Here is a 17,949-nt window from a genome sequence, read left to right as displayed (position 1 = left end):
TTAGCTACATAGTCAAGCCAGAGTTAAGTAGCTCCCAAAAAAGCAGCCTACCCCACCTGTTTCATATATCTATAATGTTCTTTGGCCATGGCTGATTTCCTCTCCACTTCAGAGCTGACTACACACCAGCTCTAAAGGATTAGCTCTAACTAGACAATTTAAACACCTACAGTGAGGTAAAATGAAATCTATGCCAAATGATCAGTTTTACTATATGAACAATGACAAAACGTAGGGCATATCTCTCTTATTTCACACTATTCTATTTCTTTCAAAATCTTTCATAACACACAGCCAGATCCTTCCAATCACCATCACTTATTCATTCTAGTCCACTAAGCAAATTATGCTTCTGCCTATATATACACAAAACTGTGTAGGCACAGTGCAACTGCAGACATCTCAAAGACATTCTAATGGTTCCCAAGAGTAGATAATTCTTTTTTTTTCCCCAGCTATTTGGAAACAAAAAATAAAAAATGCCTCATGATACACACTCTGGAAAGATGGCAGATAAAAAGCAGAACTATCTGTATATCTAAGTTTCTAGTCAAGCCCTGGAGGTGCCTAGTGGTAAGTATGTGTAGGTTTGGGAGGGAGAGAGAGGTTTAATGCCTCCTATCCAAGCATGCTGTGTGCACACACCCCACAGCACCATGTGCAGTCCCCAGAGAGAGCCCAGACAACAGCCCCCTTTCCTATCAGATCCCATTTGATCACAGCAATGTCTGCATTCAAGAGTAACAGACTTTGTCTCTGCAATTTACACCCAGGAGGGAAGTCCACACACATCCTGATCATAAAGCATCTGGCTCAAAATTCACAAGTCTGTGCACTGACTCCTTCTAAACCTGTCTGGTCATTTGTTTCCCAAGACATCAGCCCCCTTCCATGGCTGTTACACCCTGACTGTAAAACTGATCATCACCAGGGAAAGATTGCACTGACAAAGAAGAGAATCCTCTTTACTTATTAATATACAGCACTCATTAGTGAGGTTAAGGCTGCTCAGAATAATTGGTGCTGGGGCTGCAGGCAGATGTCTCAGCCTGGCCTGACAAGGACATGGAAAACTACTGGCCATGGCATGAGGGATCACCAGGACTGGCAACAAAGGGAGGAGGTGACAGGAGGTACAGGTGAGAAATGGCCACATTCCACACACAGCCCAGAGGGACTTGTCAGAGAGGAATAAACTCCACACTTAATTGAGCAAAGTACTGGAGTCCTATAGGGGAGTGTTCCAAGGACAGCAGTGCCTTAGTAACTGCGTTAGAAATGTGAATTAGGGCCAGTATTACTGAAAACCAGTACCAGAAACATCAAATTTGGGCATGGAGGTGGAAAAGCTGGTGCAGTTAGGAAAAACAACAAAAAAAAACAAACTAGGGTTGGGTTGTTTGTTCTGGAATGACAAGGGAGACACAAAGGCAGAGAAAAAGCAAGTCAGCAGAAGTGGGAAGAGATGAATCATGGAACAACACTTGCAGGAGGGCACCCATCAGGAGCCCTGCTCCTTGATCACCACAGCTGGAGCAGGACAAAATAACCAACCAGAGGGTCTAATTGTACCACAAGACTCAGACTTGCTTGTGGACTCAGGAGGAGCTGGGCAGGGTTTGCTCTTTCTGATTTACACCCAGACACAGGGATAAAACTTCCCAGTATTGCTGTGTCTGTTCCAGGCTTGATGATATCAGTAACTAAACACCATTTCATAACATGGATCTTATTAAAATTAAATAACTTATTAATTTCTTTGCATGCACCTCCTAGGGTGATATCTTCACATAAGCACACACAACATAGCTGATGAAGAAGGAAAAAATTAATTTTCCAAGCCTATTGACCTGGCACATTGGGAAGATGAAGAGAGCTTTTAATACTGGAAGATGTTCATCTTACAGGGACCATGACCATGTGAGAAGTAAATAACTTGAGAGAATGTATTTCTTTTTCAACCTTCCAAAAGGAAAGAAACAGAGCTTTTGTGGAGATATAAGACTTCCTGAAAGTCTCCATCCTAACACAAAAATAAATTAGAATACAGTCTGCTCCTCTAAATTTCCATACTCCAGTCTTTACATTAATCTCCCAAACAGCACCTGACAGTCTGTCAGATCTTTTGTAGCTGCAGAATCAGGTTTAGATACTTTCTACTGCTTTTAGCAGAACAACTAGCTACATGAACTAGAGGTTTAAATCCTAAGATGACAAGTGGGGCTTTCCATCTTCTGCAGTAATTCCATCTCCAAATAGTATTCTAAAATAGTATTCCAACACGACTCAGGGAGAGGAGTAATAAAATCCACCAATGTATTAAACCATCTGGCTGAGCTTACATCACATTCCTTTTGAAGTATCAAACACCACCAATACATGCTAAAAGAATAAATTTCCTTCCCTCTGATATTTGTAGAGCTGACTGCACACAGGGCTTTCCCATCCATATTTCTCATAAATTAGGAGAAATTATTTCTGGCCCTACAGCATGCATACCAAAATCCTTAGGAGCACTCAGTGCATTCTGGGCACTGATGTTCTCCATCAGAAACTGCCTTAAAGCACAACAGACAAAATCTCAAGAATGCACACCCCAAAACTAAAAGAAAAAAAATGTTCTGGTGAAATAAGAGCAAATTCAAGGCAAAGATAACAGCAAAGCTCTCAATAAGAATGCTAAGTACTGGAAAAATAAAGAACTGCTGACCCATATGTACTTATTTAGATACAAGCTTTGCCTTGAAACAGCAGGATGTATGTTGCAGTCAAATGCACATCTCTCCACAGAAATACTCCAAGCTGTGTGAACCACATTGCAAATTAAAAGCACTTAAGGAGATGTCTAAGCATGATGTTTCATAGAAAGTAGCAGAAGTTGCATTCTCAGCATTAAAAACTTCCTGCAGTGTTTTGTTGAATTATTCATACTTGGAGATGTGATCCTTTTTTAAGCACTTCACATTTGACCGTGTGCCATGATACATTCCCAGGGATTCTGCCAGGCACCTGTAAAGCTCCATGCTCAATTTTTCCAAAGTTGGATGGCTGAATTTTTTCAAATTTTATTTTAAAATGCTTTGGTTGCCTTTGAGAGCTGCCAGCAGCAAGTCCCTCTTGTCATTTTTGACTGATTTCCTGGCATGCATAACATCTTTTATCACTGCATGCAAGCTGGGACACAATTTTTCATCTCTGATGATCTTTCTTGACACCCTTTGCCTTAAAGCAGAGAAAAGCCTTCAAGTCATGTTCATCTTAGTCTTTCACTCTGCTTTTATTTCTGACTTTTGCCATAATGGCTGAAAAGACAAGAGATACTCAGAGTTCCTTTAGTCCAGTCATCACTGTCCCATTGCAAATCCAATTCACTGCAATCCATCTCAAATCCAAAATTTAAATGAAACTATTAACTTCTTGGTCATAATGTAAACCCAAAACACTAAATTAAGGATTTAGTTTTTCAGCATACACCCTCAAGAATGTGTTCATTTCTGATTTAAGCAATGAGCTTTGTTACATTGAAGAAGTAGCAAACAATTCCCAAAGAAAACTGTGGAGAATTTTTTTTTGAGAACTCAGCAGTGTGTGCTGCTACCTGCAGGACCAGCACATCCCAAACACCTGCTAATATTTCACATTCACAGAATTTGTGCAATTGAGCCAAAGCCAGTGAGAATCTGCCAGGCAAAATATTGGAGTTCTATAGCTAAAGCCATTCACTGATTTATGAATTCAACTTCTGATGCTGCTGGCACTAAACATAACTGGTGCTGCAAATCTCAGGCTTTTCACTTAAAATTTTCACTTAGGTGAAAGTGATGTAAAAGATTTCATGTAATCCACTCCTAGCTATTGCTCCTGGATACAGTCACACTAAAGTTCCATTAAACCCACAATTAAACCTGATCACTTTTAATTTTCACCCCATAAATGCCTTTTACTTCTCTCCAAAGACACCAATTTGAATTTAAATTACACCTGAAAACACTCTGTGCATCTATACAATTTATAATAGGCAATAATAAGAGGCAATATACAATTTATAAAAGCAATAATAGGCAATTTAATTATCATATGTGAATTTCAGCACACAGGTGAAGCTTTCCTCCCTGCACAGGTCTATTTGTGCACAGCTCCAGAGAGTGATGAATGCTATGGATTTCCTCTGTTTTCTTGATGACCCTTGGGACTATGCAACTTCATTTGCTGACTTTGCTGTCAATATGTTAAATTCATCCCTAGGAAATCAGACCCCTTTGCACTTAATTCAAATGTCTAATATTTACATGTAAGGTCTGCACTGAGAATATTCTTTTTAAATGGAAGCTATAAGATGGAAAACCCAGCGAAGTCTGGCATTGCAGATCAGTCTTAACTTTCAGCTTCCTGATATTTGTCAATCTGCACCAGAAATAAGGCTCAACATAAATCCTCTATGAGGTGTATTTAGGTGCAATAACTCATTTTCCCCTTCAACACACATCAACTTGAATTCCTGTATTCACACAGATTATGTTTGCTTCTCACACAGGTCATTTTTGCATTCCTGGAGCTAAAATTCAGGAATTTTAGCTAAAATTCCTACTACTGAAGCATTCCTGAAGCTAAAATTCTGCTACTGACAGCTGTATCACACAAGTTGCAGTTTCAAAATTAGCATTTTTGCCAGTACTACATGAAACCAAATAAAGCTGCTACCCAAGAGTTGAGCTGAGTTACAAGCAAAGAGACACAAGTACTCCTTTTGTCAGTATAAAAGATTATTTCTTCTGACAAAAAGTGATAGAAGTATATCTGATGTAACAATAATGTGTATTAAAATTCAAAAATTACATATTAAATTTTAAAATTGAGGCATCTTAAGAAGTTTTGCATCCAGCCAGCCATATTGGAGAATGGGAGCCTTTTTTTGTCCCTTGGAATAAAGAATCTGAAATCTGATCACTAACATGACTTTGTTCCTACAATGCCTTTAGGAAGAAATGTTGAGTTAATTACTCAATTAGAGCATATTTACTTTGTAATTATAATGTCATGTTCAGTCATTTTTAATTGTTTTTTCCAAAACACCCGAAGGCAACCATACACAGAGTGGGTTAAAAACCTGAATATTTTAGATAAATAACAATGCCATTTAGAGAAGGATATTTTAAATATATCATAGAGTATTCTTTAAGGTGGGGTGGTTCTCCAACAATATTTTCCTTGCAGCCATTAACTCTCTTATGTACAAAATTCAAAAACAGTTCCTGTGCAATCAGATTTCTTTTTATTACTGTTTCTGGTTTGAAAACCACTAGGTTTCCAGTCACCCTTAATAATTATTTTATTTTCATCTTCTGTCTTTTATTAAAGAAGCAAATTTCCCCTCCCTCCTAAATTTGTTGAGTTTCTTGGTGCCCAGGTGAGACTTGTGGATTTCTTTTATTTCTTGACAGATACCAGGTTAAATAACTTTTTTTTTTGTCCCTCCATGAACAAGGCTTTAACTGGTACTCTGCTAATTTCTCCCAGCTGTTGAAGAACATTCAACTTGCTGGTGGCTTTTCATGGATTCTGAATGTTTTGCCTGCTGAGACAGCCGCTAAAATTTAGAATTTTCTATGTGGGACTGAAAAAAACCACAGACACATGCAGGAAAAAAAAAAGGAAAATTGCAGAAGTCCTCTACAAACACCATTTTAGCACTCCTGTACAAGCTTCTAACATCCCAGAGATTCCCAAAATAGCAAATTATTCCCAAAGCCCCTCAAACAGCCTCTGTGCCTGATTAAAGACAGCAAACTGGCAGCAGCTCAGCCCTTGGGTGACACTGGGAAATGAGCTCTCCATCTTCATGGATACAGATTGAAATTTAGAGTAGATACCAACAACGTGGTGAGTTTGTTTGTTTGTTATGAAGGGAGTTAAATGAAACGCTGCAGTGAGTTTGGGTAAGCTCCATCCTCAAAGACATTCAGGATTTACCCTGAACAACCCCTTTAATTAAACCTGTTTGCAGTGGGGTGTTGAGCAGCCCAGCCTAGCCTCAGCAGCTCCCTCCCATCACACAGGACCATTTTGTTTAATCCTCGCTTCCCAGAAATGCAATTTTGGCACTGAGACCTGAGCCAGGGAGAGCAGCAGCTCCCAGAACCGTGTTTTTGGGAAGGATGCCTGGGAAGGTGACAGAGAGAGCAGCCCACCTTCAAAGCCATCAGCAGTCACTTCTCCCCAGTCTCATCTCCTCCTGAGGATGAACTGTGCTAATAATCTCTCAACTCTAGATTGCAATAACTCAACCTTGCTAGCTGGACAACTGCCAATTTAACCAAATAAAGACAAAATGTGATCCCATCAAATCTTCTGTCACCTTCTACAACACATATATTAGCATTTTCTCCTTTTTTTTTTTCTTCTTTTTGCCTTCCCACTTCTCTCACAGACCAGCAAAGGCACCTATCCAAACCACATAATGCTTAATGTTGTGTTTGGGTTTCTGGAGGAAATTCAGCCAGGTCTTTTGTTCTGGAAATCTCTATACATGGTACAGAGACACCTGTGACTCTTCCAGCTGGAATAGACCTATCCTGAAACCACCACCAGTTCTTAAAGAAGTTTATTCCATTCTCATGATCACGAGAAGTGCGCAGAAACTGACAGAAATTCTTCCAGAATTCTTCCTTTTCTTTCAGAGAAGGGTTTATACGTATTATCAACTGCACCCTGATGTATTTCACAACAGTTGCCTCTGTGATGTAAAACCTCACTACTGGATATCAGGGATCCCAACAGGACCAATCCACCACCTGAACCCACACCTGCTCTCTGCCAGGAGCACCACGAGCCCATCACTCTGCTCTGAAGACTGACTGGCACTTTCTCTCTCATTAAAAAAAAACCAAAAAAGTAAAAAGAAAAACTGAGGAAAAAAATAAAGCTTGACATAGCTTAAATGCACAGTGGTGCTTTTACTCCAATAAAACAGAAAATTTCTAAAAATGGTAATTTTTTTAACTTTCATTGGTATAATATTACTAAGAAGAAATTCCAATGTTATGTTAAGTAATAGAGGAAGTATCAGAAAAAGGAAGAGTGTTCAGTGGCCACCCACCAACATGTCTGAACCCTTAATAGCATTTTCTCTTTTTAAAATTAATGATGCTGAAATTCAGTAATAAACATTTTAATGAATACACTTGCTCTCAAAGTCCTATCATCCCCACTATCTAAATAAAACCAGTGTTTCAGATAAATGATTGACAAAAAATATACTGGGTTTGTATACAGTCTTTAAAAAAAGATAGGCAATTGAACCATTTAATAACATTATGTTTTGTAAAGCATATATCTGCCACTGGTAAAAGCCTTCTTTGGTGTTGATCTGATTTGTTGTGTTCAATAATTTAAGAGAGACTTTTACTGCATGCAGTCACATCTGTTATGCTGGTTGATAGTCAATAAATTTAGAGAACACTTGCTCAGAGGAGCTCTTCTATTCGCTGTTGCTGAACTTGAATGACTCTGTTCCTTTCATTATTTCCCAGAAAGGGTTAAACAAGACACTTCCCAGCAAGCTGATGGCCACAACGACAATTTACACACACACAAGAAGTAAATTTAAGAGTGACTGCCATTCAGGTAAACCCTACTTTAAGCATGGATGTAGAACTATTTTCCACAAAACTGAAACAAAGTAAGCCAAAACTGAGTACATATGGCAGCACTGCAGTCACAGAACATGTTCTCTGAAGTGTTTTGAGGAAACAAAACAAAAAGATGAGGACAAAGAATTCAAAGTAAGTATCTCAGTGGGATAAATTAATTCCACATGGCAAGGCTGTGTCGTGTCTGCTATAGTGAATTACTCAGATGAAACCCCAAACACATTAGAGATGCAAGCAAGACGGGGTTCATAAAGGGGCCTTGGCTGCAGAGAGCACACCAGGTCAGTGCTCAGGACAGCAGTGCAAACTCCAGCAAGATCCCCTCAGCAGGAACACTCATCATGACTTAACCAAGACTGGTCTCTGTGACTGGAGATACTGTCAAAGAAAACCTTTCAAAAGTCTATACTTTAAATTCCATGCCTTTTGCAGGACACCTAAATGCTCCTTTTAAGGATAGGAAATGCTTGAAAGCACTTAAATCCTTTTCTGAAGGCTCTACTGGCAACTTCCACAAATAAATGCAGTGCACTGTATTATGCAGAATGTTTAAGTACTGTTACTTAACACTACATGAAATAGCAGTGTAATATAAATATTTTTATATTACACTGCTATTTCACATTATATTGAATTAAATGCCTTACACCAACCAAAAGTTCAAAGTACTTTGGGGCAGAAGATAACACCTCATAAATACAAATGTTTATTGTTAAATCAGGGGAGGTTGGAATTCTAGTGCTGCATCTTTAAACAGTGATTCAGACTCTTTTTCTCCAAAAATCCTGAAGATAAGCTGTTTCAGACCACATAGAGATATTCCTTATGCCCCATGACTAATGCCCACTCTGACCAAGCCTTACAGCAAAGCAAGAGCACAAGAGCAAATACTCAAAAATTACAATAAAGTTTGCTAATATGGTCACTTTGTCCCCGTGGAAAGAGCGTGGCTTCTCCTACACGTGAAAGCATTGCCCCAAAACAAACAGGAAACAAAATTGATATTCTGAAAATAGAGCAGAAAATTAAAGCAAACATCCAATAAATTCTAGTGCCTATAGCCAATGGCTTTACTTTGTAGCACAGCATGAGACAGATTTCAACTCTTCAACTGAAATCAGCTGTGAAGTGTACACAATCATCTCTATTTATACCTGCAAAGTTAAGAGGAATATTTGAGGGTTTGACCCTCATTTCAGGTCAGAAAATGCATCAGGGAGTATGAGGGTGACTTGACCCTCTCGCTATCAATAGGCTTCCGAGAAATAAAGGGTATACTAATTAGTTCTTAATTTAACAGATACAGGAGATACAAGGACTATGAAAAGAGTGTCTTACAGGGAAACATTTCAAGAACAGGGTATGTGCAGGTTAGGAAAGGAGGTTGCAAGAAGACCTAATTATGGTTGACAAATACCTGAGGGGGTTCTCTTTCTACAAGCAGCAGGTAGGAATCTGTTCAAAATATGCAATAAGGACAAAGCCCAAAGGCATTATCTGAAATTGAAGGCAGGCTAGTTCAGGAAAAATGGCTTTTCACTCAGAGGATCATTACTGTACGGAATAAATGACCTACCGGGGGCTCTTCAGTCCTGACGAATTTTATCCCGGGATAGGCACCGCGCTCTCTCCGTGCGGAGAGCGGGGCTGCCCGCAGCATCCCGGGCTGCGCGGCCCTGCAGTGCCACCTTCCGGGAGAGGCTCGGGGACCCTGCTGCCCTCCCCTCCCCGGGGCTGAAAACCACAGCAAAACCTCTGCGGAGCCCTGGCCTCCCTCCCTGCCGCACCTGCCCAGCGCGGGGCGAATTTAAAGCGCGTCCGAGCAGCGCCGGCCACCCCGAGCAGCCCCCCCGGGCCAGGCGGGCTCGTTGCGCTCCCTCCCTCCCCAGAAGGGGCTGCAACACGTGGGCTTGCACACCCGTTTTCTATCTTATTTCAAAACACCGAGTTTTCAACCGTGTCAAGAGGGAACGCACTGTAGATGCCCGTCTAGGATTCCACCCAGTCCCACGTGTGCGGTAGATGTGATGTAGTTAGTTTTGGAAGCTTTTGCTGGCGCTTCTTGGGTGGGGTTTTGTCATTTTCTAGGCAAACATAAGCTGTATCAGTGAATAATTGCTATTTAAAAAAATATACTCCATTGTGTAGCAAAAAAATGAGCATTGTGTCTCAGCATCAACAAATAACATACTATTTACTTGCCTTTGTGCAATAGGAGGCTGTAATGAAAGCACAGTAGGCTTAGCATCCAAAAGAACCAGGAAATTCTTACTTTAAGGCCAAAGATTTTCAGGATACCTAGTCACATCCAGAAGTGTAAAGCAAGCATTATTACAAACCTACCCAAGCTGGCAGTTAAGAAGCCAGCAAAGCCCTTTCAAGCATAATTCCTGTTCCACACAGCCCTCACAATGTACCTAATGGCCTCTCTACACTTTATTCATTTATTTACCTTGAGTGAGCCCTGCTGGAGCAGCTCTCCTGCTGCCCAGGTAGCTGAGTGTGAGCTCAGGTGAGCTGACAAGGGGCTGGCTGATATCAAACCTGATATCAGGCAGCAGCTGCCAGCAGAGGCCTGCTCACATCAGTCACACCTCAAGAACAGACATCAAAATTTGCCTTGCACCACCAAGAACCTGGAACATTCACCTTGATGCCAGCAACTGTGCAGGATGCAAGAGCAAGGACTGATCTAAATCAGTCTTGCATGTCAGAAGCGAGGAGCAGACCAGGATCCCAGACCTGGCTTCATCTTCTACCCAGCTCCTATCACTACCTTGCAACTGGCAATCTGTGGCTGCTTTAATGGCTCCATTCCACCTTGTGATTGGTTTGCTCCCATCTCCTCACCACCAGGTTTTCTTGACTACTGATCAATTTAACCTTTCAGGCGCTGTTTGCATAAAATAAAAATAGATTGTAAATAAATGGCAACCTGATCACTATCAGGGAACAGAACTCCCTTCCACCTGGCTGATTTTCTGTTTGCTTTACAAGTTGCTCTTTCACCTGGGAGTAATGACAATCCGCATCAAGAGACAGATGCAAAACTGTTCCTCCAATTATATAATCACTGCAGCTGATAAGGAGGGAGCTGGATTTAGGTTGCCATAGCGTTGGCATATTGCTATGGAGGCTGAGCTCTTCATCCACTTTATCAGCGCTGGACCAGGAAGAGCAGCCCAATTATGCCTGCTGAATACATGTGCTGCAGACTCGCTCCCACTTGGAAGAGCACTCCGGATCAGGGGCTGCTTCCTTTCCCCTCCCACCTCATTTCGATGGAGTGCTTCGGGGTGGGGGGTGCTGGCTGGTTTTTATTCTTTTTAATCTGCGTTTAATCGGAAGGAGGGTGGTGTTATCACTAAACCCCACTACCCCTCCACCATGGAGGGCTGCCACAGCGCTGCTGCCCCTCCCCAGCTGCACCTCCAAGGTGTTTGGGGGTACCTGGGGGCTCGGCGGGGCAGGCTCGCCCCCGGAGCAGGTGTGTTGGATGCCGGGTGACAAACGCGTTTGCCGGCAGGGAAGTTGTGGCCGGCCGAGGCAGGGGAGGGGCTGCCCTGGGGAGCAGGAGGGGGCGATGAGGGAGAAGTTGGCCGGGGCTGGGGGTTCTGCTCTGGGGACAGAGACACCCCGGGAGCCGCTCGCTCCCGGCGGAGCGCTGCTCTTCCCTCGCCGAGGGGAGGAAATGGCTCTGCCTGCTCTGCAACACCGACGTGTGTGTGTGTGTGTGTGTGTGTGCATCCAGGGCTGGAGGGAAGGGAGGGAGGGGAGGGGGTGACACCATGCAGGTAACGGGATAAAAATAACTTCAGGAACGGCACATCGGGGTTGGGCGGGGGCAGGCTTCTGGAGTTTGGACAAACAAAGTTTTACTACAGGGAATAGCGGGGGGACATTTGCTAAATGCCGAGGAGCAACAGCACGGGTTGGTATCCATGATGCAGGCTGATCCTGCGAGGAGCCCGGCGAGAAATCACTGCCCCGAGTAAAACCCAACTTTCATTTCAACACAGGCACCCCCGGTGTCCCTGGTTCTCTCAGCATGAGCGCATGTATGGTGCACATGTGTGTAAACAGATAATTCTCCCTTCCCCTCCCCTTTCGTGTGAGAGATTGGAAATAGCGTAAGAGAAGGGAAGGGCTCCTCTCCCGGTGCCTCGGGAAGCCGTACCCAGATGGAGCTTAGGGGGACCCGGGAGGACCTTAACTGGGAAAGATCCCCGAATTGCGGCGGCCCTGCGAGTCAATCCTCGCTGGACACGGAGGAGCGGCCGCCCCGCGGCTCCCCCGAGCCCCCGGCCCCGGCTCGCAGCCCCCGCGCCGGCCGCCCCCTCCTCGCCCCTTCGCCCGAGAAGGCGACGACGGCGACTTAAAGGAACTTTTCTTTGCCCGGGCTCTCCTCAGAAGCAGCCGCTCTGTGAGGGGCTGCGGGGGTCTCCCCGGAGCACGCCCGGCCGAGGGGAGCTGTGCGCTCCGAATGGAGCCCGGTGTCAAAGGCTGTCCTCTGCCTGTGGCGGCGGCTGAGCTGAGCCGAGCCGAGCCGGGAGATAAGGGACAAAGGGCAGGGGAGGGAACGGTTGCTAGGTCCTCGGAGGTAAATCTCAGGCTTACCTTGATGGTTTTCTTCTGGAATGTACATCCTCTTGTTTTCATTGACCATTTAAAACGAGTCCAGAATAATCCCTCCGAAAATCGGCTTGGTAAAATTCAAGGAAGAATGGAGCTGCAGAATTTCCCCTTTTATTATTACCTGATTCCCATTATTGCATCAAACACCAAAAACTGATCCTTTCCACTACTGCCTCCTTTAGTGAAATTGCAATGCATCCTCAGTACATCCGGGCCCCTTCCAAGAATTTAGCACAGCACCTCTGGCTGTTAAACCATAAAAAAGAACAGGAAGGGGGGAAAAGAGAGGAGGGGTGGGGGGGAAAGGAAAAAAAGCAAAAGCATCCAGGAGAAACCTCTGAGGGTTAAATGTCTTTTTAAAATCCACCAACTATAAGATTAACAACAGGAGGACGAGGCAAGAAAAAAAAAAAAAAAGGGGAGATGTTCAAACGCCGCTGCTCCTCCTCTTCAAAGCCATTCTGAGCGCGTTGTGTTGGCAGGGAGCTGTTTCTGCAGAGGAAGAGAGCACAGTCCCAGCCCCTTACTCCCTCCCCTCCCTCACAGCGCGCTCGCTCCCCGCTCCCTGCCTCTCGCCGACAGACAGACACACTGAACGCTTCCAGATGTTCCAGCTGCGGCGGCTGCACGCAGCTCCCCGCGCACGGCGCTGGGCGAACGCCGGACTTGATCTGAAAGTTTAACACGCTGCCTGCTGCCTCCACTGCGCCTGCCGAAGGCTCGCCACAGACATGACGTCAAGGAGGCGAGCTGGAGCCGGCTGCTGCCTGGGGGAGCGGGGGACGGAGCGGGGAGCGGCGGGGGACGGAGCGGGCAGCGGCGGGGGCCGCGCCGGGGCAGCGGCACCGGCGCCGCTCCGCTCTCCGCACAGCGCGGGCTCTGCCCTGCGGTGCCGCTACGGAACGGGAGTGTGAGCTGCATTTCAAGGAGCACGAAGCCGCTGGCGTGGTGTGCGAGAGCCGAGCGGCTGCGGCTCCGCTGGAGCCCCCGCGGGCGGGCAGGCACGGCAGGCAGGCAGGCGAAGGGAGAGGTACCCAGGGGTGAGCTGCACAGAGCAGAGGATGCACAGATGTTTAAAGAGATTAATCAAGCTAGGATTTGCAAAATCCTTGGTGGAAACGCCGAAGTGCTCCGCCGGTATCCCACCACTTGCCTTAATTACGCCTGTCATTTGGCCCTCTATAATTGAAGCCTCCGCAGAGAGAGAAAACGACTCCTTTAAAATGAAATGCGAACTGAATGCAGTACATGTTAAACCTATCTGGACTCTCCGAGCTGCCATGTTAAACAAGATATGCAGAGTCCTAAAACACTCCTCAGAACCACTGCAGAAACTGACACAACCCAAAGAACTGAACCACTCTGCCATGCACGGAGGTGAACGCCTGCAATACCGAGCCCTAGGTGCAAACCCAGGACTGTAGATTCTCACCATAGCCAAGTATCCACCTAACATCACATGCATGCAATACTATTTGTGGAGCTTAGAACACCGTGGTTATTTCCTTTCAAGTGGTTTTCCATTTTAACTAGGGAAAAAAAGAGTGTTTACAATTCATAGTACCCCTATAAAAGAAATACTTTTGAACAAACTTAGTGTCTTCTCTACAGATGCCTTTCAGTATCAAATATCCATCTCTACATGAGGCTTTCTCCCCTCCACTTTAATTGAGCTGTCTTTCAGCTGGAACTCAATATTATAGAAAGCACCACCAGCTAACAGATTCATGGAAAGAAACCACAAAAAAAAACAAAAACAAACCAACCACCACACAACACATCCATTTGGAACTACAAGAAAAACTAGAAGAGATGTAAAGCACTTACCAAAAACTGGATGCAGCCAAATCACTTGTCCTAAATAAAGGTCATTTTGGTTTCTAATAACCACTGATCATGACAACTTCTGCATTAGACGCTATTCAAAGGGTAATTAACCAACACCATATTGCCATTGACAGCATGTAGAGGCACAGCTTTACTTCTGACTCAGGAGGAAGAGTTCCTCTGAGCAATTAAAATACTCTGTCCTCTCTTGCCTAGTTTTTCTCTAATAATGTCACATGCACTTACCCATTTAATTTACCAGATCAGGCAAGATCTCAGCTAGAGGTAAAATGACAATATATTGGCTTTCATTTTCAGTTCAAGTTTCCTTCCTTTAAAAAAGTCAAGTCCTCTCTTCACCATTATAAAAAGGACTGAACAGAAGATACTTCACTGCCTACATTTGTTGTGTAAATGTACATTTTGTTTTCCTCTTGTGACCACAAATCCTTGCCATTTTGAGTTGTTCTAACTCCATTTTTTCCATCCATGAGTCAACTGAGCCTTGCATGATTCACCCTTGCATGGACAAGGTATCCTGGGAAGCAAACACACCCTGATCACCCTTGCCCAGAAATCAAACACTGCTGGAGCACCTGTAAATGTTTCTTTTGCATTTCTTGGGTCACATCCTCAGCTAGCTGAAGATTAATGTACAGTATTATTTAAACAGTTAAAATCCACATAGCTCTGCTTTCTGCCAGCTCACATATGTATGCAGGCACATACACAAGCTGTCTCTGACACCTACAAATCTTTTCCTCCGTTCTTTATCCCTCTCTCTCTCTGCCAAGCTCCCACAGTAGGACACAAGTTGGGCCAATTACCAAAAATCAAATACCAAAGAAAAATATAACAAGAAACAACACTATTAGCTGGCATTAATTTCTCCAGCATAAATAAAATTCTACTATAACTTGAGGTTTCCTTACTCAGCAATTCTAATAAAATAATTTCCTATACAGAGAAGTGGAAAGAAACTGATTGTAGGATTAAGATGGAAAGATCCTGCTCATGAATCAGGTGGCCTAAGAGTGAACACCACAACTTCCCATAAAGTATTTGCACTGTCCAAGTACACAAAGATGATGCAATCCATGAAAACAGGCTTGGTAAAGAGGTGGCATTTGAAGTAAAGCTGCTTGTAAGATTTTTTTTCTTAATGCGATTACTGAAAGGCACATTTAATATAGATTCCATCAGGTAAGAACTTGAGGTGTTGACCTTCATAGAAAACAGGAAAATTAACCTTCTTCAGAGTTCAATCCCCATAGACACACCCAAAGAGGAGTATACAAGTGAGAGATCACCTTGAAAGAAAATTATGAAAGAATTATTATTTCAATACAAAACCAATTCAGAAGTTCTTAGTCCCTGCCTGATATGGCAGCCAGCAGATCTGGAGGTGAGATGGACAATGCAAAGATCAGACACAAGGGTGTCTATCCCACACTGGCCTGTGTCAGTGCTTGTGGACTTCCCCTAAGCCCATGATGATAGACTGGACAAGTGATCAATGTATATTCACAGCCTTAGGCCCCTATAAGGTGGAGACACAAATTTTCTATCCCATGTGATGGTACAAGAAGAATAATTGTTCTCCAGTTGCTCTGAGAACAGTTGTGATGAGGGCCATATAAAGCACCAAGTCAGAGATTCCTGAAAAACTGCTATTTAAAGTTGTAAAGTGTCAAAAAATGACTTGCAGGGTACACACTGTGAACATGCAAGTTCATTTTTCATGCCAGGAATGTTTTGTTCCATGTACAATACAGCAGCTCTTCCCTGTTATCCAGCCTTATAAAGAGTGTGCTGGGTACAACAACTTCAAAATCCAGTATGGCACCTGCATCCATCTTCAGAACGGAAATCACCTGAACAGGTTGTGCAGGAGAACATTCCCTGCTTCCAAAAGGAGGAGTTACTGTCATGCTGTATGGAACAAATGGGGCTGGAAAGCAACGGGATGAAGGCAGACCAGAGTGTGCAAAAACTCTGCACTGAACTATTTTTATAACTTATAACATTATTTGTAAGGCTCATTTAAGCAGTCTCCAAATTTCGAAAATGATGTAGGATTTCCACTGGGCCTGCTGCATAGGCTGTCTAATTGCAGTAGATTATGCTCACACTATTTTGGCAGCAATGCCTTCTACTCTAAAAGAAAAGGGTAAATTATTCAAAAGTGGAAAAGAAATGCACTTTTATCCCAGAAATGGTACTAATGTTCACAACACAAATGCAATTCCTTCCAGGGCCAGCTCAGAGAATTGGTGCCAGAGCTCTGTATTACTTTGCTGAAAGCTATTTTTTCCCCACAGATTTTACGTTTTGCACCTCTGCCAACAAACAGAGAAGGCTTCCCATAAGAATCTGCACTTTCTTGCACTGAAGATTATGGGATATTATTTTAAACAAATGACCATTCCAGCCTAAAGCAACAGCCTGAGCACACTAAAGAATCACTGTGCATGAACATGATGCTCCTAACAAGTCCTGTCACTTCTGACAGGAGTGCATTGTTGGTCCACACACAGTAAAATATCAGTATTGGGAATTTGCTGGTATTACACAACTACAATGTAAATATTTTTAAATGAAATATTGGTGATAATACATTTTCCTCATATTTCAGGACTGCTGTGGAAAGAAATGTTCTCCCAGTTATTTTCTATTCTTTTGAACTATGTATCATCTAAGACTGCACCATCCTCCACACTTGTTTGTTAATGAAAAAAAATTACCTTCTTGGACCTATGAATACAGATTTATAAAAATGTTCTTTGACTTTTCTTGGTTCCTAATTTTAATTGAAATTAAAGCAATTGATAATCCTATCTATCAAAGTGTGGTCAGGAAACCGCAGACATTTCAAAATTATCAGCTAGCTAGAACACAGGAGACTTTCCCAAGATAAAAAAAGTCTGGGATGGATGGGAAGCAGAAAACTGATGATCAGAATTTCTAGGTGTTTTCATTTCTTAAAATCTGGAACAGTTACATACACAGGGGTACTTTTGAAATTTTATACAGTGAAAAAGATTGATTTTCAAAGTTGGAAATTTAGCTGTATTTTTCACATTCAAATTAAAGAAGAGGTTACTTGACCTTGAAATTTCAGTCATTAGCTTTTGTATTTACATTTAAATGTTGTCAAGAAACTACAAAAAGTTAGAAGGGAAATTATAAGATCATCAAGGTAGTTGTATGGCCCACTAAAGCATATTAAGGCCTAGTATTGGTAGATGACAGAAAATGTTAGATTTAAGGGGAAAAAAGGGAAGAAAAATAATTGACTGCTGGGTAGGAAAGTAGCTAGTAAGGAGAATAAATGGTCATTAGACACAGAAGAAAAAGGAAGTAGATGAAACTGATGGCCTTCAAGTAGGTTTTGGTTTTCCAGATTGCAGAAGCCTCTGGAGAGTAACCTGGATGTCTGAAAGTGTGATTTTATTCAAATCTCACTGGCTATCCAGGCTGTCAGCTGTGATCTATGACTCCAATGGGTGGTGGCAGAAGTGTTATTTTTAATTCCAGCTGTAGAATGGAAGAAGTCACCATTTATCCCTGTAAACAGGGGATTGATGTCTGATTACTGTGCAGCACTGCAGGAATCCATGCACAATTTTAAGGTGTAACAGCAAACAACTGCTTAAACACCCTACAAAACAAAATAGGCTTTTGTCCCATGTTAAAATATAAATGCAGCTATGCTTATCAGACTTGAAAAGAACTTTTAGCAGTTTTCATTATGCCATCATCATCATGGGTACCTGGCCAGAAGGAAAGTTTAACACCTTGCAGAATTTAAATACAAAAGTATTGTCTGGAAAAATTT

At 42.9% G+C, this 17,949-nt stretch overlaps 1 protein-coding gene across 1 annotated transcript in view; it reads right to left on the bottom strand.

Moving 5' to 3' along the window:
• The window catches only part of CACNA1C (calcium voltage-gated channel subunit alpha1 C), a 416,820-nt gene extending 404,034 nt beyond the window's left edge, over window positions 1-12,786 (bottom strand). Inside the window, exon 1 of the mRNA XM_054514808.1 lies at window positions 12,267-12,786. Within this exon, the coding sequence (XP_054370783.1) occupies window positions 12,267-12,315 (49 nt within the window). The 5' untranslated portion in view covers window positions 12,316-12,786. The remainder of the gene's footprint in view (window positions 1-12,266) is intronic.
• Between the last annotated feature and the right edge of the window lie 5,163 nt (window positions 12,787-17,949).

The sequence above is a fragment of the Molothrus ater genome, chromosome 5, assembly GCF_012460135.2.
Source record: "Molothrus ater isolate BHLD 08-10-18 breed brown headed cowbird chromosome 5, BPBGC_Mater_1.1, whole genome shotgun sequence".
NCBI classification, from domain to species: domain Eukaryota; kingdom Metazoa; phylum Chordata; class Aves; order Passeriformes; family Icteridae; genus Molothrus; species Molothrus ater.
The sequence above is the reverse complement of the archived record's forward strand: the minus strand, read 5'-3'. Positions and strand labels throughout refer to the sequence as shown.